General features: G+C 43.2%; 1 protein-coding gene across 2 annotated transcripts in view; it reads right to left on the bottom strand.

Annotated features, from left to right (window-relative positions):
• LOC128690484 (uncharacterized) overlaps positions 1-25114 on the bottom strand; it is a 429208-nt gene extending 404094 nt beyond the window's left edge. The window contains exons 1-3 of one of the 2 annotated variants that reach the window (XM_070089787.1): positions 24940-25114; positions 17968-18105; positions 10876-10948 (exon numbers count right to left, since the gene is read on the bottom strand). In XM_070089787.1, the coding sequence (XP_069945888.1) occupies positions 10876-10948; positions 17968-18105; positions 24940-24967 (239 nt within the window). In that variant the 5' untranslated portion in view covers positions 24968-25114. Of the gene's footprint in view, positions 1-10875; positions 10949-17967; positions 18106-18614; positions 18749-24939 lie in introns of those variants that run through there. The other variant, XM_070089788.1, reaches the window with a different exon arrangement.
• Between the last annotated feature and the right edge of the window lie 2419 nt (positions 25115-27533).

A 27533-nucleotide genomic window follows, 5' to 3' on the forward strand; every position in this document is an offset into this window, starting at 1 on the left:
GCACTTGGGCTACAGGTACTGTGTGGCACCTGGTGTACAGGTACTGTGTGGCACCTGGTGTACAGGTACTGTGTGGCACCTGGTGTACAGGTACTGTGTGGCACCTGATCTGCAGATACTGTGTGGCACCTGGGCTACAGGTACTGTGTGACACATGGTCTACAGGTACTGTGTGGCACCTGGGCTACAGGCACTGTGTGGCACCTGGGCTACAGGTACTGTGTGGCACCTCAGCTACAGGTACTGTGTGGCACCTGGGCTACAGGTACTGTGTGGCAAATGGGCTACAGGTACTGTTTGGCACCTGAGCTACAGGTACTGTGGGGCACCTGGGCTACAGGTACTGTGTGGCACCTGGGGCACAGGGACTGTGTGGCACCTGGGCTACAGGTACTGTGTCGCACCTGGGCTACAGGTACTGTGTCGCACCTGGGCTACAGGTACTGTGTCGCACCTGGGCTACAGGTACTGTGTGGCACCTGGTCTACAGGTACTATGTGGCACCTAGACCACAGGCACTGTGGCACCTGGTCTACAGGTACTATGTGCCACCTAGGCCACAGGCACTGTGGCACCTGCTCTACAGGTACTATGTGCCACCTGGGCTACAGGGACTGTGTGGCACCTGGGCTACAGGTACTGTGTGGCACCTGGGCTACAGGTACTGTGTGGCACCTGGGCTACAGGTACTGTTTGGCACCTGAGCTACAGGTACTGTGGGGCACCTGGGCTACAGGGACTGTGTGGCACCTGGGCTACAGGTACTGTGTGGCACCTGGGCTACAGGTACTGTGTGGCACCTGGGCTACAGGTACTGTGTGGCACCTGGGCTACAGGTACTGTGTGGCACCTGGGCTACATGTACTGTGTGGCATCTGGTGTACAGGTACTATGTGGCACCTGGGCCACATGGACTGTGTGGCACCTTGTCTACAGGTAATATGTGGCACCTGGGCTACAGGTACTGTGTGGCACCTGGTCTACAGGTACTATGTAGCACCTGGGCCACAAGGACGGTGTGGCACCTGGTTCACAGATACTATGTGGCACTTGGTCCACAGATACTATGTGGCACCTGGGCCACAAGGACGGTGTGGCACCTGGGCCACAAGGACGGTGTGGCACCTGGGCCACAAGGACGGTGTGGCACCTGGTCCACAGATACTATGTGGCACCTGGTCCACAGATACTATGTGGCACCTGGGCCACAGGGACGGTGTGGCACCTGGGCCACAAGGACGGTGTGGCACCTGGGCCACAAGGACGGTGTGGCACCTGGGCCACAAGGACGGTGTGGCACCTGGGCCACAAGGACGGTGTGGCACCCACTCATTTTCAAAAGACAAAAATTATTCACGTGATGTACTAACATTCCATTATTATAAACACACTAACAGGTGCCAACACTTTTCATTTAATCTTCGGAGACCCTCCAGCTGGCGGTGGTCCCTGGGCTGTAGCCCCTGGAGACCCTCCAGCTGGCGGTGGTCCCTGGGCTGTAGCCCCTGGAGACCCTCCAGCTGGCTGTGGTCCCTGGGCTGTAGCCCCTGGAGACCCTCCAGCTGGCTGTGGTCCCTGGGCTGTAGCCCCTGGAGACCCTCCAGCTGGCTGTGGTCCCTGGGCTGTAGCCCCTGGAGACCCTCCAGCTGGCTGTGGTCCCTGGGCTGTAGCCCCTGGAGACCCTCCAGCTGGCTGTGGTCCCTGGGCTGTAGCCCCTGGAGACCCTCCAGCTGGCTGTGGTCCCTGGGCTGTAGCCCCTGGAGACCCTCCAGCTGGCTGTGGTCCCTGGGCTGTAGCCCCTGGAGACCCTCCAGCTGGCTGTGGTCCCTGGGCTGTAGCCCCTGGAGACCCTCCAGCTGGCTGTGGTCCCTGGGCTGTAGCCCCTGGAGACCCTCCAGCTGGCTGTGGTCCCTGGGCTGTAGCCCCTGGAGACCCTCCAGCTGGCGGTGGTCCCTGGGCTGTAGCCCCTGGAGACCCTCCAGCTGGCGGTGGTCCCTGGGCTGTAGCCCCTGGAGATACTCCACCTGGCGGTAGTCCCTGGGCTGTAGCCCCTGGAGATACTCCACCTGGCGGTGGTCCCTGGGCTGTAGCCCCTGGAGATCTTCCAGCTGGTGGTGGTCCCTGGGCTGCAGCCTCTGGAGATCTTCCAGCTGGTGGTGGTCCCTGGGCTGTAGCCCCTGGAGATCTTCCAGCTGGTGGTGGTCCCTGGGCTGCAGCCCCTGGAGATCTTCCAGCTGGTGGTGGTCCCTGGGCTGCAGCCCCTGGAGATCTTCCAGCTGGTGGTGGTCCCTGGGCTGCAGCCCCTGGAGATCTTCCAGCTGGTGGTGGTCCCTGAGCTGCAGCCCCTGGAGATCTTCCAGCTGGTGGTGGTCCCTGGGCTGTAGCCCCTGGAGATCTTCCAGCTGGTGGTGGTCCCTGATCTGCAGCCCCTGGAGATCTTCCAGCTGGTGGCGGTCCCTGGGCTGTAGCCCCTGGAGATCTTCCAGCTGGTGGTGGTCCCTGGGCTGCAGCCCCTGGAGATCTTCCAGCTGGTGGTGGTCCCTGGGCTGCAGCCCCTGAAGTTCTTCCAGCTGGTGGTGGTCCCTGGGCTGCAGCCCCTGGAGATCTTCCAGCTGGTGGTGGTCCCTGGGCTGCAGCCCCTGGAGATCTTCCAGCTGGTGGTGGTCCCTGGGCTGCAGCCCCTGGAGATACTCCACCTGGCGGTGGTCCCTGGGCTGCAGCCCCTGGAAATCTTCCAGCTGGTGGTGGCCCCTGCACTGTAGTCCCTAAAGCCCATGTCTTAATCCGGCCTTAACTGTGTACTACAACAATAATAATTATGCCACAGATTATGAAAAAACCAATAGCAGGAAAAAACACTGACGGTGGGGGGGGGGGGGAAGGGGACGGATAGAAAAGGGGAAAACAACGACGATAGGAAAACCCTTCAATGGTAAAAGAAAATTCCAGTAACATTTAACAATAAAGATCAGCGAAATAAAGTCTTCCCGTTAGATAATGAAAGAAATAATATGAAAACTTAAGCAGTTTAATTTTTTTCTGACCCGGAGGCTAATCACCTCGAACTTCAAGAAACTGCTGGTGGTGGCTTAAGCCTGAGACTTTGAGAGTCACTGCTGGAACGTGAAGTTCTCAGCTCGAGTACCTTCTTCGAGGGATGCTTCCATGCTCCTGAGAGGCTCTTGATCCAAAAAAGTGGGGCAACCCACCCACTTCTTGGATTAAAAGCTTGATTGCCATTATTCCCCCAAGCGCTGCGTGACCCCCTTGCGGGCTTAATGCTTCTCATTGAACATGCCAGTAATCTCAGCTAAGGTTCGTGGCCGCTGTTAAGCTCCATCCAAAGATCCTACTGTCAACGATAGTGATGGAAAAGCAGGTAGAAGAACAAGCTTGTACTGGGTGAGAGTATCGTTCTGTGTCAAGCCGTCCTAAGTTCTGACCAGACCACCAGCGTCGTCACAATGTAAAGTTTACCTGGTACGCGAGGCTTGCAAGTGCTGGTACGCGAGGCTTGCAAGTGCTGGTACGCGAGGCTTGCAAGTGCTGGTACGCGAGGCTTGCAAGTGCTGGTACGCGAGGCTTGCAAGTGCTGGTACGCGAGGCTTGCAAGTGCTGGTACGCGAGGCTTGCAAGTGCTGGTACGCGAGGCTTGCATGTACTGGTACGCGAGGCTTGCATGTACTGGTACGCGAGGCTTGCAAGCACTGGTACGCGAGGCTTGCAACTACCGGTACGCGAGGCTTGCAAGTGCTGGTACGCGAGGCTTGCAACTACTGGTACGCGAGGCTTGCAACTACTGGTACGCGAGGCTTGCAAGTGCTGGTACACGAGGCTTGCAAGTACTGGTACACGAGACTTGCAAGTACTGGTACACGAGGATTGCAAGTACTGGTACACGAGGCTTGCAAGCACTGGTACACGAGGCTTGCAAGTACTGGTACACGAGGCTTGCAGGTACTGGTACACGAGGCTTGCAAGTACTGGTACACGAGGCTTGCAAGTACTGGTACACGAGACTTGCAAGCACTGGTACACGAGGCTTGCAAGCACTGGTACACGAGGCTTGCAAGCACTGAAGGTGACTTGTACCTCAATTATGAGGCACAGTTCGATTCCCTGGGACAAAGTCTCTCCTCCTGCTGCCCCTGTTCACCTAGCATTAGACAAGTACCTGGATGTTAGTTGACTGTTGTGGGAGGCATCCAGAGTGTACCTGGGTGTTACTCAACTGGTGTGGGAGGCATCTTGATTGATACCCGGGAGTTACTCAACTGGTGAGGGAGGCATCCTGTGTGTACCTAGGTGCTACTCAGCTGCTGTGGGAGGCATTATGATTGGTACCTGGGTGTTACTCAACTGCTGTGGGAGGCATACTGATTGGTACCTGGGTGTTACTCAACTGCTTAGTCCATGACCAGGCCTCGCGGTGGATCAGTGCCTGATCAACTAGGTTGTTATTGCTGGCCGCACGTAATCCAACGCACGAACCACAGCTCGGCTGGTCAGGTGCCTGTCCAGCTTTCCCTTGAAAGGCAGCCAGGGGGTCTATTGGTAATTTCCCTTATGTAGATAAATGGTTCGGAGAACCGACAGTTTCATAAATTAGACTTGTGCAACATCTGGGTATCTTTATTGAGGAAACGTTTGGCCACTGTGGGGGCGAAACTTTTCCATAACGGAGTAACTGAGAATTGTCCTCAGTGAATATCATATTGTTTTCCGTGGCCCACTGGAAAACTTGGTTTATATCCTCTTGGAGATTTACAGTGTTCTCAATGGATGATACCTTTATGCAGATTCTAGTATCGTCTGCTAAAGAAAACATGGCGCTGTGGTTTACACCTGTTTTCTGATACGAGAATGTGGGACAGGATGGGGGCGAGTACTGTGCCTTGTGAAACAGAATTTTTCACTGTGGCAGCCCCCGACTTAAGTCTGTTCACCATTACTCTGTGCTCTATTGGTTAGAAAGTTGAAGATCCATCTGCCCACTTTTTCAGTTATTCCTTTAGCACGCATTTTGTGTGCTATTACACAATGATCACACTTGTACAAGAATGATATCCAATATCCATTTGCAACATCTGGGTATCTTTGTTGTAGACGTTTCGTCATCCAGTGGCTTTATAAATACAAATTCCAGGACATAATTTGGAGACAGTAGAACTATATACAGAAGATGAGGGAATCAGTCCCTCAGCCTTGGAGTTGGTGCGAAGAGCATCGTAGTCATGGAGGTGCTCTTCGCACCAACTCCAAGGTTGAGGGACTGATTACTTCATCTTCTGTATATAGTTCTACTGTCTTCACATTATGTCCTGGAATTTGTATTGATAAAGCCACTGGATGACGAAACGTCTACAACAAAGATACCCAGATGTTGCAAATGTCTTAATTTCATCTTGTCGGTATTGGATATCATTCTTGTACAAGTGCGATCATTGTGTAATAGCACACAAAATGCGTGCTAAAGGAATAACTGAAAAAGTGGGCAGATGGATCTTCAACTTTCTAACCAATCGAGCACAGAGTAATGGTGAACAGACTTAAGTCGGGGGCTGCCACAGTGAAAAATTCCGTTTCACAAGGCACAGTACTCGCCACTGGATGACGAAACGTCTATAATAAAGATACTCAGATGTTGCACATATCTTAATTTCACAATGATCGCACTTGCCAAAGGCTTTTGCAAAGTTTGTGTTTATTACATTTGCAGTCTGTTTGTCCTCCAGTTCATCCAAGACCATATCATAGTGGTCCAGTAGTTGCGAGAGGCAGGAGCGACCTGCTCTAAAACCATGTTGCCCTGGATTGTGCAGCTACGGGGAATCCAAGTGGTTGGGGATTATGGTTCCTAGAATTCTTTCAATGATTTTTATGATGTGGGACGTTAGAGCTATCGGCCTGAAATTCTTTGTTATTACTTTTCTGTCACCTTTATGAAATGAGGCTATATCCGTTGTTTTTAGCGACTTTGGGAAGACACCCGTGTTCAGGCTCCCTCTCCATAGCATACTTAAGGCATACTTGCAGTTCTTGAGGAACACGGAATTCCACAAGTCTTTGCCTGGGGCTGAGTGTATAGGCATGCTGTAAATTACTTTTTCAAAGTTCAGTGGAGTTATTATATCAGATATTTGGCATATATTGACAGGTTTTTGAGGGTTGTTCATGAAAAAATTATTTGGATTGTCGATTTTTAATTTGATTAATGGCTCGCTAAACAGAGTCGTCGTACTGAGACTTTAATATCTTACTAATTTCTTTGCCGACGTCTGTCTGGCTTTTGCCTCGTTTTTGGCATATGAAAAATATTTTAGACTTCTTTAATTTTAATGGATTGCTTTTAGCTCCCTCTATCTTTCTTGGATCCTGTTTGAATCATTTATCATAAATTCAATATTTTCAACTACTCTAATCAGTGCTTGTTGTGATTCTTTGCCTTCTACTGTAGAGGGTGCGTCTCTTTCTTTCCAATTTACCTCTTCTTTTCTTTATCCTTCGTGGAATATGCCTTGAGCATACTTCAGCTGCCAAAGAGTTGAACTTTTCAAGGCACTTGTTTGTATCCATGTTATTTAAGATATCTTCCCAGCATGTTTTGTTCAGGACATGATTTATTTGATCCTAACTGATGTTCAGGTTGTTGAAATTGAATTTGGCGAGGGCATTCTCGTAGCTGTATGCATTTTGCTGGTCAGAACCCCTGTGCATACAAATCAGGACTTCGACTAGGTTGTTATCTGAATTAACTACTTTTGACATTTATTTCTTACTAGGTCATTATTATTCGTGAAAAAAAGGTCAAGCGTGTTTTTCAGTCTTGTTGGCTCCACCATCTGTTGGCTTAGGGTGAATTTATTGCAGAGATTCTGCAAGAAATGTGTGTGTGACTTTTCGTCTGAGCTACCTCCAGGGATTGTCTCTGCTATAGCATTGTTTATGTCTTAAATTGAAATCACCAAGCAGGAAGATGTTCGGGGATGGGGTTGAAAGTTTTTCCAGACAGTAATCAATTTTCAATAACTGTTCCTTGAAATGTTGGGAAGTTGCATCTGGTAGCATCCTGAGGGTTTTGGCTATTAGTTGACTGCTCTGAGTGGTTTTCTGAAAGTGTTCGGGTGTTAGTCAACTGCTGTGGGAAACATTCTGGGGGGAGGAGGTACATTTGTCAGGAGCTGTTGTGGAAGGCATTCCGGCGTACCTGGGTGTTAGTTAACTGCTGTGGAAGGCATCCTGCGGATACCTAAGTGTAAGCTGACTGCTGTAGTGGCATCCTAAGGGGACCTAGGTGTTGGCTACCTATACTTTCTTACCTGTCAATTAAAGAATAAGAAGGCACAATACCGCCATTGGAACAATGGTCCGACTTGGATTAATTAATGGTCCAGGTCGGTCCGAAATATCGTCATAAGTTTCACTTTCCTATGTGCGGTTGCTTATTACCTATCTCTGGCTGTCTTACCCACAGTCTTTCACTACATTACATCCAACCCAATCTTTTTCCCTTCCTATTCCCCACCCCCCCTCAAAAAAAAGTTTATTTCCTATTTCTGTCAATTTCATTTCGCTCATTACACGTGAGGGAATATTCCACAATTTCTGGAACAGAGATTTACACGAATATCGTCCTATATATATTTTTTTGCCAGGCATTTTTCTGCATGTAGGGCCGTCCAGTGTGCAATATGTGCTTCAGGCGTCACTGTGTGTGTGCACATAGAATTTTCAGTTGAATATTTATGAAACATTCGCATATTGGAGGTGAACACGTGTCTGTATCTATGCAACGTGGGTGTTTCAGGCATGAAATTCTCTCTCTCTCTCTCTCTCTCTCTCTCTCTCTCTCTCTCTCTCTCGCTCTCTTTGTATTATCAGTGTGGGGGTATCACTGCTAGGAAAGAATTATTAGTATTGGGATTGATGAACAAATCAAGAACACGCCACGTCTCGCATGTTGACTGTTCAAGACTCACGAAATTGTAAGGACACGCGCTGGCCTGGAGTTTTGCGATTTGCTTGCCGCGAGTTCCATCCCCACCCATACCGTGATTGCTCAACGTTAATATTTTTTTCAGTTATGATACGACAGACAACTGGAAAGGGCCTAATGGAAACAGTTTATTCTTTACAGTGATTTTTTTTGGTGTTTTACTGTGACTCAAGGCAGTGTCACTGCGGCTCGAGGCAGTTTCACTGTGACTCGAGGCAGTTTCACTGTGACTCGAGGCAGTTTCACTGTGACTCGAGGCAGTTTCAATAGCACTTAAGGCAGTTTCACTATGACTCGAGGCAGTTTCACTGCTGCGGTGATGTAAACCAAACTTCTCATGATATAAACCAAACAAACGAAGAAAGAAAATCAAACAACCACATAAGGTACCCCTTCGGAATTACTTAATCAACAAGAGAGCAGCACCTGCGTGATGTTATCATGTCACCATGGACCAGCATCACTATGAAACGTTTCCGGCACCTTTTTGAACTCATGCTAAGAACAACTCAGGCTGTTCTACCTCACCTCTCGACAGTATACGAGTCTCATCGCGAATGTGCTGTACCTTTCTCAAAATTGATGGACTGAACACATTGACTCCAGGTTGAGGGACTCATTACCTCTAACTCCTCCTCTAAAGAGGAGTTTGAGATTTAATTACACTATTGTGTAATTAAATCTTAAACTAAAAAGAGAAATATGAAGGTAAATAAAGAAGTTTATATATCTGGCATAATTATAATTATAATCAAGTGCTGAACCAATGTATATTGGAAAGAAAATTTTCACGAGATGTGTATAACTTTTATTTTAAGCACCTAGAGATTTTATTATAATAAATTTTTATGATAATTAAAATGTTTATAGTAATATTGTGCTGCAGTAATAATAATACTTAAAGATCTTTCAGAAAATCATATTTATCTAGACAGACGAACATGAAAATGCTAAGATATATTCTGGCAATTTGCCAAAATATATCTTAGTTATGTATCTGTAGTTATTTCAGACGAACAAGAAAAATTGTTTTAGACGATCAAGAAATTATTATTTTAGACGAACAAAAATGAGGTATTTCAGACGAACAAGAAAAAAAATATTTTGGACGAACAACAATAAAATATTTCAGACGAAAAAAAAAAAATATTTTAGACGAACAATAAAATTTCAGACGAACAAGAAAAAAATATTTTAGACGAACAATAAAATTTCAGACGAACAAGAAAAAAATATTTTAGACGAACAATAAAATATTTCAGTCGAACAAGAAAAAAATATTTTAGACGAACAATAAAATATTTCAGTCGAACAATAAAATATTTCAGTCGAACAAGAAAAAAAATATTTTAGACGAGCAACAATAAAATATTTCAGACGAACAAGAAAAAAATATTTTAGACGAGCAACAATAAAATATTTCAGACGAACAAGAAAAAAAAATTTAGACGAACAATAAAATATTTCAGACGAACAATAAAATACTTCAGAAGAACAAGAAAAAATCGGACGAACAAGATACGATTATTTCAGGCGAACAAAATACTAAATACGAATGTAATAATGGAATTTACGAAGGAAGACTAAATGGAGGGAGCAGAGAATATATTCTGATAACCATTCTTGAGACGATAAAAGAATCGATAAGTATATGAGAATATTTCCTTGCTACAATCAAGAGTGAGAACGCGAAGTCGCAGTTGAGAACTACGAACAGTGCGCCAGACTGCTCGAATTTACGAACATATATCGTATATTATATTCCCTGGATACGCTTGACCAATAATATAAAATATATGCTGAAAACGTGATACCACAAGCATGATTCTGCTTTTCTTTATAAAAATGATCACAAAAGAGCATTGAACACTTAAAGTGTCTCGAGACACTTACGTGGGAGAGGCTTCATACGATGCTCTTATTATCTCAAGACTTTTGTGATAAAAGAATGGATTGCTAGCGGGGAAATTGTGGAAAGCATCATCAGATCACTGATAATACCAACTATACGAGACAGAACGAGACGTTGGTTTCGTGAATAGGAGAGGTAATTCTGTGGCGTATTCCTAGAGTTAACGAAAATAAAAATATAATGGAAGTATCAGTTACAAACTGGAATAAAGATGCTATAATCTGTATGAGAAGTTACAAGAGGACGTTTCACTTGACGACCGAACTTTAAGTATACAGAATAATGTGCAATATATATGTCGTGCCGAATATGTAAAACTGGTCAATTAGCAAGAACTCATTTAAAATTAAGTCCTTTCTAAAATTTTCTCTTATACGTATAAAGATATATTTTTTTCATTAATGTTGATGTAAAAAATTATAATTTTGCACCAAAAGAAACTTAGAAAACTTACCTAACCTTATTGTAACAAGCGCAATTTATTTTAGCCTAACCCAACTAAATATATTTTAGATTTGTTTACAATAATTTAATACAAACACGGTGAAATATATTTTTTTCGTTAGGTTCAGAATGATTTTGGCGAAATTATTGCATACAGAAATTTTCACTTGTCCTATATGGCAAGATAAGCGTTGCTATTTAAGCCAAGATCGCAAGTTCTGCCTATTCGGCACGACATTTTATATATATGTATATATATATATATATATATATATATATATATATATATATATATATATATATATATATATATATTAGTGAGGGTGCAAGAAGAGGTGTAGATGACATGTGTTATGTCAGGTCACGATGCATGCTAAGTAATATATAAATCTAATTTAGCGACAACTTTAAAAGGTACTCTGGTTCTTCGCTGTGGTGTGTCTCGTGTGCATGAGGGCAGATTTTATGTCTTTTCTCACGTCTTTGTTTAGCTTAGAAATTACTAGCTTAGCTCTCGACTTACCCGTGTAGGTGCGACATACATCTCTGTTCGCTGATACGTGTCGTCTGATACCTGGTGTTGTCGTCCACAGTTGCTGCGGGAAAAAGTATAAATTAATAGGTATTTTCACAGACTTCTTTACAGAGCGAAAATTAATTATGTACGATCAGAGTCACTAATGACAAGGTTCTCAGATCAATAGCCAGATTAAAACCAAACAAATCCCTGAGCCCCCTTATGAACTGTTCACAAGAGTTTTAAAGGTATGTAAGGATGAATTTGGCAGAATCTGGTATAAGTGGAAAATGGCAGATGGGATACTTATCTAAACAGCAGGTTGTTAGCTAGGAATTATAGACCAATTAGACAAGCCTCCATTGTGGGAAAATTGATGGAATCAATACCTGCCGAGGCTATTCGAAGCCACGTTAAAATAAATCAAGGTAATAAATATGATTGTGTGTATATGGATTTCAGCAAGGGGATGTAAATAATTATTTTCTTACTTTTTATTAACACATCGGCCGTTTCCCACCGAGGCAGCGTGACCCGAAAAATTAAAAACATTTTTATCACTTACTCTATTAATTTCTTTCCAGAAGAGTGCTGACTATAGTTAAAAAACTGCAGTTCCTGGGCTTTTTCAGAGCGTAGGCACTGTACTTCCCACCTCCAGGACTCAAGTGCGACTTAACTGGTTTCCCTGAATCCCTTCAAAAATGTTACTTTGATACACTCCAACAGCACGACAAGTCATAAAACCATTTGCCTCCACTCGCACACACCTGCCTCTAATACAACACCACCTTTACCCCCTCCCTCCAACCCCTCCTAGGACGACCCTTCCCCGCCTTCCTCCCACTACAGATTTTTCCACTCTCCAAGTTATTCTATTTTGTTCCAGCCTTTATAAATGTCTGAACGATCTCAAGTCCTTCTCAGCCCTCTGGATGTAAATAACTTGGGATAAATATCTTGCCTAAGACAGAACTCGCAGTAATAGGTTCAAATTCGAAAAATTAAGGAGCTTTTGGTCATACGATGACCCACAGCAGGAGCTTTTGGTCATACGATGACCCACAGCAGGAGCTTTTGGTCATACGATGACACATAGCAGGAGCTTTTGGTCATACGATGACCCATAGCAGGAGCTTTTGGTCATCTGACAGAGGCTTTACGCTGGCTTACCGGTCCACCCTTTTAAAAATTAAGGTTATAATTATAGGCATCATATTTCATGATGAGTTAGTCATGGAAGGTATTAGTGAATTTCTCATCTGAGATTCATCAGTTGAGGAAAGGCTGCAAATCCTGGCTGCATCTTCCTGGTATAAACCAAATTCCTGCTGCTTTAAAAGCACTGACGGTGCTGAAGTTGCAGTGCAAACTATCGTTGCAGTTGCGATTATTTTTTCAGAGGGAACATCATCGGAGGAAAAACTCTCCGATAGTCCTAGTACCTACGTCATCATAAATCACGGAGAGGGTGGGAGTGGGGGTCGAAACCATCGCAAGTGACTCCTAAAGCTTACAGGCCAGTGTGCTAACTACTGAGCCAGCTGGCTTTAATAAGATTCGTCCAACTAGGTATATTCCTATACAACAGAGAGGTTAGCATGGGCCACCACTAAGTACAGATGGAGGCGAATCTCACGCTAGCGTGGCTATTAGGAACCACGAAATCGTAATAACACGATTGGAAATTCGTGATTTGTTTGCAAATGTGTTATTACGATTTCGTGGGTCAACGAGAATCACATAACGTGCATTTACGAACCCTCTGTCGTGTATTTTCATTTTGTCATTAGCTTATAATAGCGCCCCAGTTTTATGATGTGATTTAAGCTGGTATTTAAGCTTGACAACAATCAATTATAATTACTTTTTAGTCTAAATATTCACTTATTACAATTAGTTTAAAAAGCAATTAATTATATTCAGCTTCAGTTGCAATTAGTTGAAGCCTGACCGTCATTCATCGCCATTAAGTCACCACATACCACCACATACTACACATACCACCACATACAACCATATACTACCACATATAACTATATACTACCTCATACCACCATATACCACCACATACCACCACATACAATCATATACTACCACTTACCACCACATTCTACCACATACCGCCACATACTACATACCACCACAGACCACCAAATACCCACATTCCGCCACATATCACCACTTACCACCACATACCACCATATACCGCCACATACCACCAAATACCCATATTCCGCCAAATACTACCACATACCGCCAAAAACCACCACTTACCACCACATACACCCCTACTGCCAGAAACCACCACGAAACACCAACCTCCACCCAAACCCACCACTACACACACTGGGTGGCGGTCCCATCCATTATGTGATGAAGTGATTGACTATTAAGTCAGTGAATGCACAACTCTTGCCAATCTCCCGTCCACAAACACCATATTTTCAGCCTCTGCCTCCAGGCTGAGGCCATGACGGATGCTACATCATTCGCTAAACCGCTGCCATTTCTCTCCTATCTGACGATGTGTCAACATTTACCGAAGAGCAGGCCGTATTGAACAAAATTTCACTCAAAGTTTACATGACTTGAGCGAAAAGGACGTGCTTCTTTAAGACACCTGCTGTCCCTGTTCACCTGTCAGTAAAATAGGTACCTGGGTGTTAGTCGACTGGTGTGGGTCTCATCCTGGGGATAAAATTAACTTTTGTCCGAAATGCTCTGCTTAACCAGGTGCTTTCTGTATAGTACGTCACTGATGTCAGCTATGGTCTGTATAAGTTGCATCATGAATTTGTATAAATTATTATTTGTATTATTAATTATTATTATTATTATTGTCCAGACAAAAATTATCGAAACATTAATAGTTACAGAACCGTGGCCGGAAAGATTCACAAATTATTTGATCTTGGCAGATGAACCATATAACGACGTTTTGGTCTGCCCTGGGCGGTTATCACGTCACAACTTTGACTTGTTACAGCAGTTGTGATTTGATAAAGGCCCAGGAAGGACCGAAACGTCGTCGAAGGGCTTCTCTCCCAAGTCCTGGCAATACGTGAAACATTACTGTTATGTGATGGAGCTTACCTTTCTAAAGCTCTCACACACCTGTAATAATGTGGGTATAATTACCCATAATATGCTAGGTAAAATACACAAATAGCCCCACACATATGAGGAAAAACTTCTATGTTTCGCTCCAACTCGGACCGAAAGGTAAAAGAGCCGGTGTATATATATATATATATATATATATATATATATATATATATATATATATATATATATATATATATATATATATATATTACACACACACACACACACACACACACACACGAGGGCAGGGACGGGACAAAGAGAGGAAGAAGAAGAAAGAACTACGTGGCTCCCTTACCTTCGTGTGTTAGTGTGTCACTAGTTAATGGTCCCAGTCGGACCGAAACGTCGTCATAAGTTTCTGTCCCCTATGTGCAGGTTATCTGTGCATTGTTCCAGTCACGGTATTGTGACCTTTTATTCCTGCTAAGTACATGGACACGTACAACTAACATTTTATTGTTGCAGCGTAGCGCTCTCCAAGTGACGGCCTGACTAAGCTCTTGGAGAGCGAAACGTTGCCACAATAAAATGTTGCATTAGTTGTAAATGTGTTCTTTTATCTGACGTCTTTACTAGTTTGAATTTTTCCTGAGAATCCCGTAGTAGTATTGTATTTCAAGGATAGAATTTTTCTAAGCTCAGCTCATACAACTTGTCCTTAGGCTGTCTGAAGCCTCGCTGGCAAACAGTTTTGTGCTAAGAGGGAATACGGGCGAAACATGCATTGCTTGTGTTGCAAAATGTTGTAAGATGAATAATAATAAATGGCTATGATAACAGGATAATGAGTTTATTGTGGTAGGAGTAAAGGGAAAGCGAAAAAGGCTTACAATCGAAAGAACACGAGCTCGATATCTCATATGCTGATACATGTAAGAATGGTATATAATACCGACAAGATGAAATTAAGACATGTGCAACATCTGGGTATCTTCATTGTAGACGTTTCGCCATCCAGTGGCTTTATCAATACAAATTCCAGGACATAACTTGAAGACAGTAGGACTATGTACAGAAGATGAGGTAATCAGTCCCTCAACCTTGGAGTAGGTGCGAAGAGCACCGTAGTCGTGGAGATTTTGAAGCAGAAGAAATCTCAAAAATCTCCACGACTACGGTGCTCTTCGCACCTACTCCAAGGTTGAGGGACTGATTACCTCATCTTCTGTACATAGTTCTACTGTCTTCAAGTTATGTCCTGGAATTTGTATTGATAAAGCCACTGGATGGCGAAACGTCTACAATAAAGATACCCAGATATTGCACACATGTCTTAATTTCATGCTGATACATATAGAAATATTAATGTGCAGTTGATTGACAACTGAGCAGCATCATGAGGAAAGTTAGTGGGTTTGGGTTTGAGACAGACTTGCCTAGTATGGGCCAGTAGGTTTACTGCAGTGTTCCTCCTTTATGTTAAGTGAAGGTTACCTAAGGTGAGGCAGGATTTTGTAATGATATTATTTGGGATGACATCTGTTTTCTTTTCCAGACTAAACTGAGTTAAAAAAAAATACCATTCCCCGACTCTAAACTTGTTAGCTGTAAAGAGAAAAATATATAAGTTAATCTGAGCATTGTTCCATAATAAACAAAGACTGATAACATCCGGCGGCAATGCTCTCTCAGCCGGATGCTTCATTATCATGCTCTGAGGAGGGATGAAGCACACACACTGTGAAGCCAGAGCAAAGATCCCCTTGCTGGAGGTGGCGCTGTAAGGCGGAGCTGGAGGCTGTGAGTAATGAGACTGGTGCATCTGTCCCGTGTGTGAAGCACCACACCACCCTGGGGATAATTGTGTCTTGCGCCTGCACCTCCTCTCCTTCCCTTACCTCTGCAACACACCACCCTGAGGGTAATTGTGTTTTGCTCCTGCACCTCCTCCTCTTCTTGTACCTCTGCAACACACCACTCTGAGGATAACTGTCTTGCATTTGCACCTCCCCCCCCCTCTTTGTGAAACGCAGCTCCCGCCGAAGTCCCACCCTAGGGTCGACAGAGCACCAGACGATGCCATATTGTCTACTCCCACAGAACGAGACTCATAGTGGACAAAAGTATGGGAAACAAACATAAGGGGAAATTACTAAAATTTGAGAGAAAAAGAAGGTAGTACTCTATTCTCTCAGAAGTATGGTGCCACCATCTGCTCCGTTAACAGTGGAAGAGATGACGTAGCTGAAGTCATAGGCGAGTCACGGAACTTGGGTTAGAACAGGAAAAAACCAGCGAGAAATAAGTCAGGATAGCTATAACAAGGCAATGGTCCTGATAAGTACTGGCTCTTAGGGTAGCCTGGCCTGAGAACTGAGCAGTAGGTACCTTATCAGGGACTCGACTCTCCAGTGAAAATATAAATTAACACAGTGTGCATTTTAAATACTGACAAATAGACCTTATATACCTGGCTTAAAGAGGGAAGCAAAACATACCCAGATAAACAACTTACAATTTAATAAACATACATTCACAACAAGAGAATCGGAAGTCATGGCACCAACAAAAGAGAAATATGCAATCTCAAAACATGAAATATTAGAACAAGCTTAACTAATATTAGAACTACACCCGCACACAGTTCTCAAGGAGCTCCCTTGCCTTAACATACTGTCACGGGTTACCGCCCTTGATTCATTGCTTTGATACATTTCTTTTCAGGCTGCTACTGAGATCTTCCGAATCCCAGATTACAAGCCTGATCTGATCCTCCGGGACTAGAGTTTTCTGGGTCTCCAGTAACTATATCCTTTCCTACTAATTCTTAGATATCTCTTTGGGGGGGGGAAGGGGTGCCTAGTTGCTGCTAAACCTGTAAGTATTTGCTTGTTTAGTCACGAAACACACAAAGATCTTACAAGAAAAATTAGGGAGGAACATGATTAACAGGACACTAGTACATATTCATTAAACAATATAAATTATATAACTCACTGATAAAAGATTATTATACACTAATAAAAAAAATAAGAAATCTAATCGTAATGACACGATTGCAAACAAACCATACGACGGGTGGGGTGTGAACCCGCGGTTAGAGAATCTCAAAACTCCAGACCGTCGCGTTAGCCACTGGACCAGCTAGCTCAATAAGATTCGTCCAACTAGGTATATTTCTACACCATAGGAAGGTTAGCATAATCCACGCTAGCTGGAGATTCGTCTGTAAAAACTTGCATTTGTGGTCATAGTGGTGTCTATGCTAACCTGAACATTTTTAGTTTAAGTCATTATATATATATATATATATATATATATATATATATATATATATATATATATATATATATATATATATATATATATATATATATATATATATATATATATATATATAAATTTAGCAAATACACAGACGTGAAACATATGCTAGCATGGATATGATGAAACATAGCAAAGATACAGACAAGCTAGGTTGAGTTTCAGGTAGAAGGTAAATTACAGAAAAAACATAGTTAAGCAAAAGTAGATGTTTAATAAAATAATATTAACATAAAAGATAGGTTAGAAGATTTAAATGTTAGAAATAAAGAGTAAGAGTGTAGATCAAAGATAAAGAAAAGATTACCAGAGAGACAGTCTTATTTTACATCTCTGATAACTAACAGCAGAAATCTAGTAAGATATTAAAAGGAAAACTGATTTATAAAGAGGCAGGATAAAATAGGCTAGTATAAAGCTGAACAAGGCTGCCATAGGGTAGTTACATGGGTCATAAACAATCATTCACACCTTAAATTATCACTATTCTTACAATTGATTCTAATTATACAATATACAGGTATCATTTATGCTAAAATAATAAGGAAAATTATAAGGCATACAGAGTTAATAGCCCTTCCTAGCGTAGTATGATAGGGCCATAGGAAGCTATCTCAGACAGTGGCTATAGCAAAAAAAAAAATAAAAAATAAAAAAAACTACATTTTGTCAATGCTTAAGTTTCTCTACTTATGCCCACATTAACACAGAATATGAACTCACTTGTTAGCAGCAGATTAATAGATTTGAACTGTTGAAAAAGGCTGCTTAAACTGATAAAGGTGTGAGTGTGGTTGCAAAAACTCCTTTTCGTGTTCTTTGTTACGTCAGGGGCTCTGTCTTGACCTGTTATGGCTGTTTCTGTAACAAGCGAAAAAGAATAAGTCTTTCTCTAAATAAAATTACTTTGAATTCCAAATTTCTTAGGAATAATGAATGTTAACCACTTCTCTTCGGTCTTTATTTTCTTAATACTCACATAATGTTTCCATTATTTCTTTAATAAATTAATCATTAAAACAAGTCACTCATTTAGTAAGTGAAAACTGTTAACATTCTTGGATGATAGTTAATCAGGACACTGGTTAGTTTAAGTTAAATAATTACATTGGAAGTAGCCAATGTTAACACTTTTTCTCGACTCGGCAACACTTAGTCTAAGGATGTTATTTAACACTTAAGAGGAGAGTTTCCACTCCGCTCTTTTTAACAAACTGAATAAGCTTTAATACAACTTTAAAACACATAAAAAACACTCTTAGAGAAATCTCCAACTATTCTGTTTCCTTGTTAATTACAATTAAACATTTAACGGACAGATCCATTCACTATTTTCAGGGCTTGTCAAATACAACTAATTCTTCAACTACCTCTCAGTCCAAGAGACATCTGTTCAAGGGGCCCATCTAAAGTTCCTGGGTCCTCTCTAAATCCTCAAGCAGAGGCTAAATCCAAGCTTCAATATACGAGATACTTTCCCTACCAGAGGTGGGTAAGAACTGAGTCAGGTGAGGCTTCCTTGACAGTCGGACTGATGGGCGAGGTTGGGTGACTCAAACTGCCTCCTGGTACTTAACGTGGTTGTACCAGTGGTTTAGATGTACAAAATATTTCCTACCTATTAACATGGTTAATTATTTCGCAGCCAGTTAATGTTATAAAGCAGAATATATTCATTTTAACTATAAATGAAAATACATTATTATTATTATTATAATCAAAAAAGAAGCGCTAAGCCACAAGGGCTATACAGCGCTGCAAGGCAGGAAGGAAGCGAGGGCATCAGGTGGCAAAAGGGAGATGGATGAGTAATAGGTTACGGATAACAGCGGGGTAGTGGATGGTGAAAGGGTAAAGGGCAGCAAGAGACTGAACTAGAAAGGGCTGAGGGGAGTGCGAAAAGTATCATCCGAGTTTGTGGAGAAAATCAGTCGTTGTCAAGAAGTCAATGAGAGAGTCAGGATTAAAGGAGGGTCCATCAGCAAGAAGGGAAGGTAAAGAGAGAGTAGTAGACCGAAGACGACGTTAGAGGTAAATTCTGCGTGCTCGTTGATAGAGAGGGCAGTCTAACAGAATGTGGCTAATCGATACTGGAACTTGACACTGCTCACAGAGAGGAACAGGGTGCCTCTCCATGAGATACCCATGAGTAAGACGAGTGTGGTAAATGAAAATACAGATAATATAACATTAAGTGAAAAAGGCAGACGTACGCATTTTCTATCGCACCTGTTCGGGTTTATCAACCAGGGGTGTAGCACTCCTCCCGTACGACAGACCGTCGCACCATAAATCGAATTACACTATAGCCCTATTCTATCATAATCTCCAAGCCCTATTTTATCAGACATAGGCATTTTATTTGATTACAACCTTGAGAAAGATGGGACACTCTTCTTCCCTTCTTGAGTATTCCATTGTCAACCTCAGGGTTTTTTAAACTTTCGGGGAATCGATCGATACGGAGACGATGTAGTTAGCCTGACGTCTGCCTCATTAGAATCAAAGACTCTGAAGCCAATTTCCAGTGACATCGAGGGGCCGTGTAGACTACTGGGAGGACCAAAAATGCCGATGTTCAAGCAGCGTCCGGACATACTGCCTCAACCTCTAATATCTTAGTTCCACTCTTCTTTACAGTCCTGTAATCGTTATCATTATCACACCACTGAAGGTGAAAAAGTTGAAATATTAAATATAGGTTACTAATGTAGGTAGAGACTAGTCTTAATTCCTTTAACTCTAGAAGGCCTCAGAAAATGGATATTGTTTTAATTTATCTTTGACCTAGTCTTAAGAACGGTACAATGCTTCATCAACGACATTATGTCTGCCCTTTATGTGAAGAATTCGTATGGAAAAAAGACTGAATCCTGAGTGCCCATCTCTGTATTCTAGCGTTTTTGGATTTCACTGAATTAGCGAAAGTTAAAGGATTGTGATCAGAATGACTGATCTTATGAGAAGTGCCTAAATAAACATCAAAATGTTCAAAGGATATAACTAAAGCTAAGGCTTCTATCTCCACTGTAGCATAACTGTTTTGGTGAGGTTTTAGTTTAGTGGAGATGTAGCTACTGGATGGAGGATATCGGGGGACGATGATGGCTGTAGCAGCGCCGCTTCGATAGCATAGCTACTGGCGCCTATGTGCAAGTCTGGAGTTGAATAAAGTAAGCGATTCAACCTACCGAAGGCCAGATCACATTCCTATAACCAGAGAAATTTACTTTTAGTACTGGTAAGCACAAAAACTGGCATGCGACTTGACAGAAGTTAGGACAGAATCTTCTGTAGTAACCGGTCATACCCAAGAACCTCTGTACCCCTTTCCTATCTTAATGTATGGGAGATTCTGAAATGGTTCTAACTTTTGCGTCAGTGGGAGCCATCGTAACTTGGTCTATATTGAAACCCAAATACTTTATCTTGGCCTGCCGAAATTTACATTTGGTCAGGTTGACTGAAAAATTATAACTTTCCAACTTCTTAATAAGAGCTTCTAAACGGGATAAATGTTGTTCCCGCTCATTACTGATAACCACCAAGTCATCTAAGTAGGCTTCTACTCCCTCTAAGACTCTAAGTCATAGGTTAGATTATTCAGTAGTCGTTGAAACGTAGTGGTAACCAGATAGTTGAATAAACCCTCACGTGAAGACAGGTACTTGATAGTAGCCTCTTAGCAAGTCCAGTCGGCTCACATACTTGGCTCCAGCGACTCTAGCTATTAGGTCATCTACTCGAGGCAAAGAGAATCCATCCGGAACATTTTTCGGAACTTAAACACAGGGAGAGGTCCAAGGACTTTTGCTTCATTCGATTAGCCCATGTGACAGTAGAAACTCCATTTCTTCCCTTAACGCCTTATGTTTCACTGGACTCAGGCGGTGAAGAGCTTGTTAAGTACAAGGACACAAGTGCAACTAATGTGACTTTTTTGTGGCAACGTTTCGCTCTCCAGGAGCTTTGTCAAACCGTTACTTAACATATTGTCGGTAATTCTACCAACATTAATACAATATGTAAGGAGCTTGTTTATTAGGCGAGACGCCTTGGACATCCACATCGTGGGTTCCGAGCGTACAACGTTTGGATATGTCGCCAAATATGTCGCCAAATATGTCGCCAAATAAGGTCGAATACTTCAATATTATATCCTTTACTTCTTCAGCCCTACAGCCTTATAGGTCCCTTAGAAAATCGTCCAGAGACCCCAGTACCTCTGAGTTTTTAAGACGAAGTTCTATTCCCTGAAACAGTCCGGCAAACCTACATCTTCTCGAGATTCGGGGAGCACAGCAGCAGTTGGAATTATTCCTCCATGATATTCCTTTAACTAATTTATATGACACACATGGTCTGACTTTCTTTCTCCTGACGTGCGTACCAGATAATTTACTTCGCTTAGCTTTCATGCTACCTCAAATTGACCTTAGTATCTTGGCTGCAAAGCGTGTCCAGGCACTAATTTTTGCGCTTAAACTTTATTTCCAACCCGGAATGAGAGGTTGACTGCCTGTTTATCGTAGCATTGTTTCATTTTAGCCTGAGCTTCTGGTAAGTTTGTCACGGCTAAGTCCTTGGTAAAGGACAGATGTTCCTGCATCAGAGATACTCGTAAAGACGGCATAACTTTTCCCATCCATACGTCTTTCAATACTGCAAGAGGCCCCCTTACTCAATGACCGTATATTAAATGAAAAGGGCTACACCCCAGATTTTCCTGTTAACTTTCTCTTACAGCAAAGAGAAGAAAAGGAATCACAATATGAGCGCATCATTGTTTTCAAAGTCTGAAGGAACCTCTCGAGGGCTCCTTGGGACTGGGGTCTATAACTGGTTGCGAGCACAGATTTTATCCCGAGACGTGAAAAGGCATCCCGGAAGACCTTGGAGGTGAAATTGAGGTCTTGGTAGGATCGGTTTTCATGTGGTAACCCTACTGGCGAGAAGAATTTAACCAGCGCTCGAACTACGGCACGAACATTTATTCTTTTCATGGGTATGGCTTCTGGGTACCGGGTAGCGGTGTCCATTATTGTAAATAGGTACTGATTCCCTATAATTAGGCGGGAAAACGGCTCGCCGTTCGCGGCGATAGAAATGAGAGGATTATTATTATAATCAAGGGGAAGCGCTAAACCCGGAGGATTATACAGCGCCTGGGGGGGGGATGTGGAAGGCATTCAGGCTTAATTCGGGGAACTGGAGCACAGATCTAATTCCCTAAATCAAGAGCCCCTCACCAACATCAAGGAACCTTCCTTGAGGGGAGAAATGAGAGGAGCCGGAGGTGATCCACCACTGTTTCCCTCATTCTTGGCCAAAAGAAGTATTTCGGTAATTTTCCCAACGTCTTCCTTATTCCCAAGTGTCCCCCCATAGGGCTATTGAGGACGACTCCAATGACCAGTTCACGGAAAGTAACGGGTAGGGCTAATATATTCCTTACCCTGGGTGAAGCTCTACCCTATATTAAAAGCAATCCTCTAGATCCTCTACCTCGTTTTCCTTAACCACTAATTTTCTTACCTCATCTAGAGAAGGATCTTCATGTTGCCCTCAGATCAAATCTTCTTGCTTAAAGTTTTTAATACACAAGGAATCTAGATTTGAAGTTAGTCTCGAAGGTTCCGAAGCCTTGGATTTCGGCCAGTGAGTCTCGCTAAACAATAGTTCCATACCCAACCCATCACTGTCTTCCTTTTTCTCAGCCGTAGAAGGAATTTGCTGGGACTTCGCCATGGTTCTCGCAATAACTTCAAGTGGAAATAAAGATGGTTCTTGCCTATAAGCTTCGACGGCGTAATTCTCACCTAAGGGGTTGTCTATCACTTACGGTTCTTTACTGATCCCTTCGTGGCCTAAGTCGCTACCTATCAGTAGGTCGACTGATTTGATGGGAAATCCTTAGTCAGATATACCAACAGTAGCGTATCCTTCATAATTACTTACTTTCAGGTACACTCTGTGGAGAGAAACTCTGGAGACGTATCCTCCATAAGCTTCTAGGAGTATATCTGTCTTTGTGCATGTCTGGTCATTTAATGGAAGTATAACTTCAGGGTATCTCGGTATGTTGTGATTTCTACCATTCGAGATTCGTCAATTCCTGCTTTTCTGCTGGAAAAATAAGGATCCAGTTCTTCCAGGATTTTCTTTTCTGATATTTTCACCGGTGCTTGTCATCTTGGAGAAAAAGCTTTCTGACCCACCCTGCCGCGATCCTTTCACAGATCTTCCTGATCTTGAGACATGGAAGACACCACTTGTATTGGTGCCCCTTCTAGATCCTTATTTCTCATATCATTTTCCTACCTATAGCAGTGGCTCCTTATGTGTCCTCTTCTATGGCGATAGGTACATGTTATTCTCTTCCATGCTTTATTTGCTTCTTGGTTTACGCTAGGTACAGATCTAACGTTGTTACTAGGCTTGGAAAAGGTGCATGAAGCGGCTACATCCAGAGGAAATTTTTACCGAACCCTTCTCTCGACGACGCCTGCCGTTCCCTCTGGCCTGTTTTCACTGTCTTTTCTCTGGGAGCTTTATCACAGATTAGTTGGCTGGAAATATCATAATGATCAGCCAGGGCGGCGGTTTCCATAACGTCCGATGTCTGTTGGTCGATAAGGAATTTTCGCAAATCTTCGGATATAGCATTATAAAAATCCTCTTGAAATATCAACTGAAACAGACTGCTTGTGGTGTCGCAATTCGAGGCCCTCTGCCACCTTTCGAATGCAACTTTCTTCTGGCGTGCGAAGTCTACCCAAGACCGTCCTGGTAGTCTCTGTAACGTTCGGAAGGCTCGTTGGTAACTGATGGGGAGCAAATTATAGGTTTCCAAGATTACCTTGTTGATGATGTCGTTCTAAATGTACTTCTCGTAGGGCAAGGAGGCCGTACACTTTCGAGCTTTTCCGGTAAGATCTGCATGAAGTAGGGTAGCCCAGCATTTCTGGGGCCATTGCGTAGCCCGAGTCTGATTTTAAAAGGTGTCGAAGTACGTATCAAAATCGGGCACTAGAGACACAGCTCTATGTATATCGAAGGATAGGTTTTCGTAGATCCCCGACCTCCCGACTCCTTCTATTTGCTGCTGAAGCTTATAGCAGATAGTTTCCCTATTAAACTTTTCTTCGTTCAGTTTTCTTTGATCCTCTATTTGGGCCGTCTGCAGGGTAATGAGTCGTTCCATCCTCTCGAATTAGTCTCGGGCCCAGGGGGCAGTGAAGGAGTAGGGGGGGGGAGTCTCTTAGGCCCTTCTTTTGGTCGAGCGCCTCCGCCAGGTATTCCTAGAGTATCAGAGTTATGAATTAGGTGATTAGTTGTCACTGTTAAACACCCTTCAGCAGGGGAGGCCAAATTACCAGTTATTTTCTTTGATTCTGGACCCGCCTGACTACCAGAGGGTAAGGAAATTAGAATACTTCTAGGATCTGGCTCTCCTGCTTCAATCGATCTTTCTAGGTCTTCTAACAAAGACATGTGATCTAACTGAGACATCAGACTTTCCTCGTCTGAGTCCAGAGACTTAGAAGCCTCCGGTTGTATGGGGAATAAAATATTCCTTAGGACAGACAGGGTTGTCTCAGCGGTGTATAGCCTATTATACGTCACGCCCAACTGCTTAGCAATTTGCCAACACCCCTTAAGTTTCAATGTCTAATTTTGCCAAGGTTAACTCACCTGTCAACTGCTGTATTTGAGCCTCCATGGTGCAATTATTGATATCAGAGCAGTGCCAGCAATAATCCACCTTGACGGGCAGCTATTCCAACACCTTGGATCAGACTGGATCCCCGAAAGGCCCCCATTTGTTACGTCAGGGGCCCTGTCTTGACCTGTTATGGCTGTTTCTGTAACAAGCGAAAAAGAATAAGTCTTTCTCTAAATAAAATTACTTTGATTTCCAAATTTCTTAGGAATAATAAATGTTTACCACTTCTCTTTGGTCTTTATTTTCTTAATACTCACATAATGTTTCCATTATTTCTTTAATAAATTAATCATTAAAACAAGTCACTCATTTAGTATGTGAAAACTGTTAACATTCTTGGATGATAGTTAATCAGATTATTATTATTATTATAATCAAGGGGGAAGCGCTAAACCCGGAGGATTATACAGCGCCTGGAGGGGGATGTGGAAGGCATTCAGGCTTAATTCGGGGAACTGGAGCACAGATTCAATTCCCTAAATCAAGAGCCCCTCACCAACATCAAGGAACCTTCCTTGAGGGGATAGTTAATCAGAACACCGGCTAGTTTAAGTTAGATAATTACATTGGGAGCAACCAATGTTAACACTTTTTCTAGACTCAGCAACACTTAGTCTAGGGATGTTATTTCAAATCCGTTAGCACTTGAGAGCTTAATATGACACGAGAGTTTCCACTCCGCTCTTTTTAACATAAACTGAATTAGCTTTAATACAACTTTAAAACATATAAAAACACTCTTAGAGAAATCTCCAACTATTCTATTTCCTGGGTAATTACAATTAAACATTTAACGGACAGGTCTATTCACTGTTTTCAGGGCTTGTCAAATACAACTAATTTTTCAGATCGGTGTGTATACGTATGCGTGTACATGTATATGCAGTGTGCATACATGTAAGTAGAAGTAGCAACACTTACCTGTTGTCTTGAGTGTTTTTGAGGCAGAAAGAAAAAAACACCAGCAATCCTACCATCATGTAAAACAATTACAGGTTTCCGTTTTACACTCACTTGGCAGGACGGTAGTACCTCCCTGGGTGGCTGCTGTCTACCAACCTACTACCACAGGACGGTAGTACCTCCCTGGGTGGTTGTTGTCTACCAACCTACTACCACAGGACGGTAGTACCTCCCTGGGTGGTTGTTGTCTACCAACCTACTACCACAGGACGGTAGTACCTTCCTGGGTGGTTGTTGTCTACCAACCTGCTACCACAGGGCGGTAGTACCTCCCTGGGTGGTTGTTGTCTACCAACCTACTACCACAGGACGGTAATACCTCCCTGGGTGGTTGTCTACCAACCTACTACCACAGGACGGTAGTACCTCTCTGGGTGGTTGCTGTCTACCAACCTACTACCACAGGACGGTAGTACCTCCCTGGGTGGTTGCTATCTACCAACCTGCTACCACAGGACGGTAGTACTTCCATGGGTGGTTGCTGTCTACCAACCTACTACCACAGGACGGTAATACCTCCCTGAGTGGTTGCTGTCTACCATCCTACTACCACAGGAAAGTAGTACCTCCCTGGGTGGTTGCTGTCTACCATCCTACTACCACAGGAAGGTAGTACCTCCCTGAGTGGTTGCTGTCTACCATCCTACTACCACAGGAAAGTAGTACCTCCCTGGGTGGTTGCTGTCTACCATCCTACTACCACAGGACGGTAGTACCTTCCTGAGTGGTTGCTGTCTACCATCCTACTACCACAGGAAGGTAGTACCTCCCTGGATGGCTGCTGTATACCAATCTACTACCACAGGACGGTAGTACCTCCCTGGGTGGTTGCTGTCTACCAATCTACTCCCTTATATATATATATATATATATATATATATATATATATATATATATATATATATATATATATATAGTAGGTTGGTACACAGCAACCACCCAGGGAAGTACTACCGTCCTGCCAGATGACTGAAACAGAAAAGCGAGGAGAAGGCTGGAGGCAGTGGAGATGTCATGTCTGAGGGCAATGTGTGGTGTGAATAAATGCAGAGAATTCGTAGTTTGGAAGTTAGGAGGAGGTGCGGGATTACCAAAACTGTTGTCCAGAGGACTGAGGAAGGGTTGTTGAGGTGGTTCGGACATGTAGAAAGAATGGAGCGAAACAGAATGACTTCAAGAGTGTATCAGTCTGTAGTGGAAGGAAGGCGGGGTTGGGGTCGGCCTAGGAAAGGTTGGAGGGAGGGGGTAAAGGAGGTTTTGTGTGCGAGGGGCTTGGACTTCCAGCAGGCATGCGTGAGCGTGTTTGATAGGAGTGAATGGAGACAAATGGTTTTTAATACTTGACGTGCTGTTGGAGTGTGAGCAAAGTAACATTTATGAAGGGATTCAGGGAAACCGGCAGGCCGGACTTGAGCCCTGGAGATGGGAAGTACAGTGCCTGCACTCTGAAGGAGGGGTGTTAATGTTGCAGTTTAAAAACTGTAGTGTAAAGCACCCTTCTGGCAAGACAGTGATGGAGTGAATGATGGTGAAAGTTTTTCTTTTTCGTGCCACCCTGCCTTGGTGGGAATCGGCCAGTGTGTTTTTTATATATATATAT

This window comes from Cherax quadricarinatus, chromosome 29, assembly GCF_038502225.1.
Source record: "Cherax quadricarinatus isolate ZL_2023a chromosome 29, ASM3850222v1, whole genome shotgun sequence".
NCBI lineage: Eukaryota > Metazoa > Arthropoda > Malacostraca > Decapoda > Parastacidae > Cherax > Cherax quadricarinatus.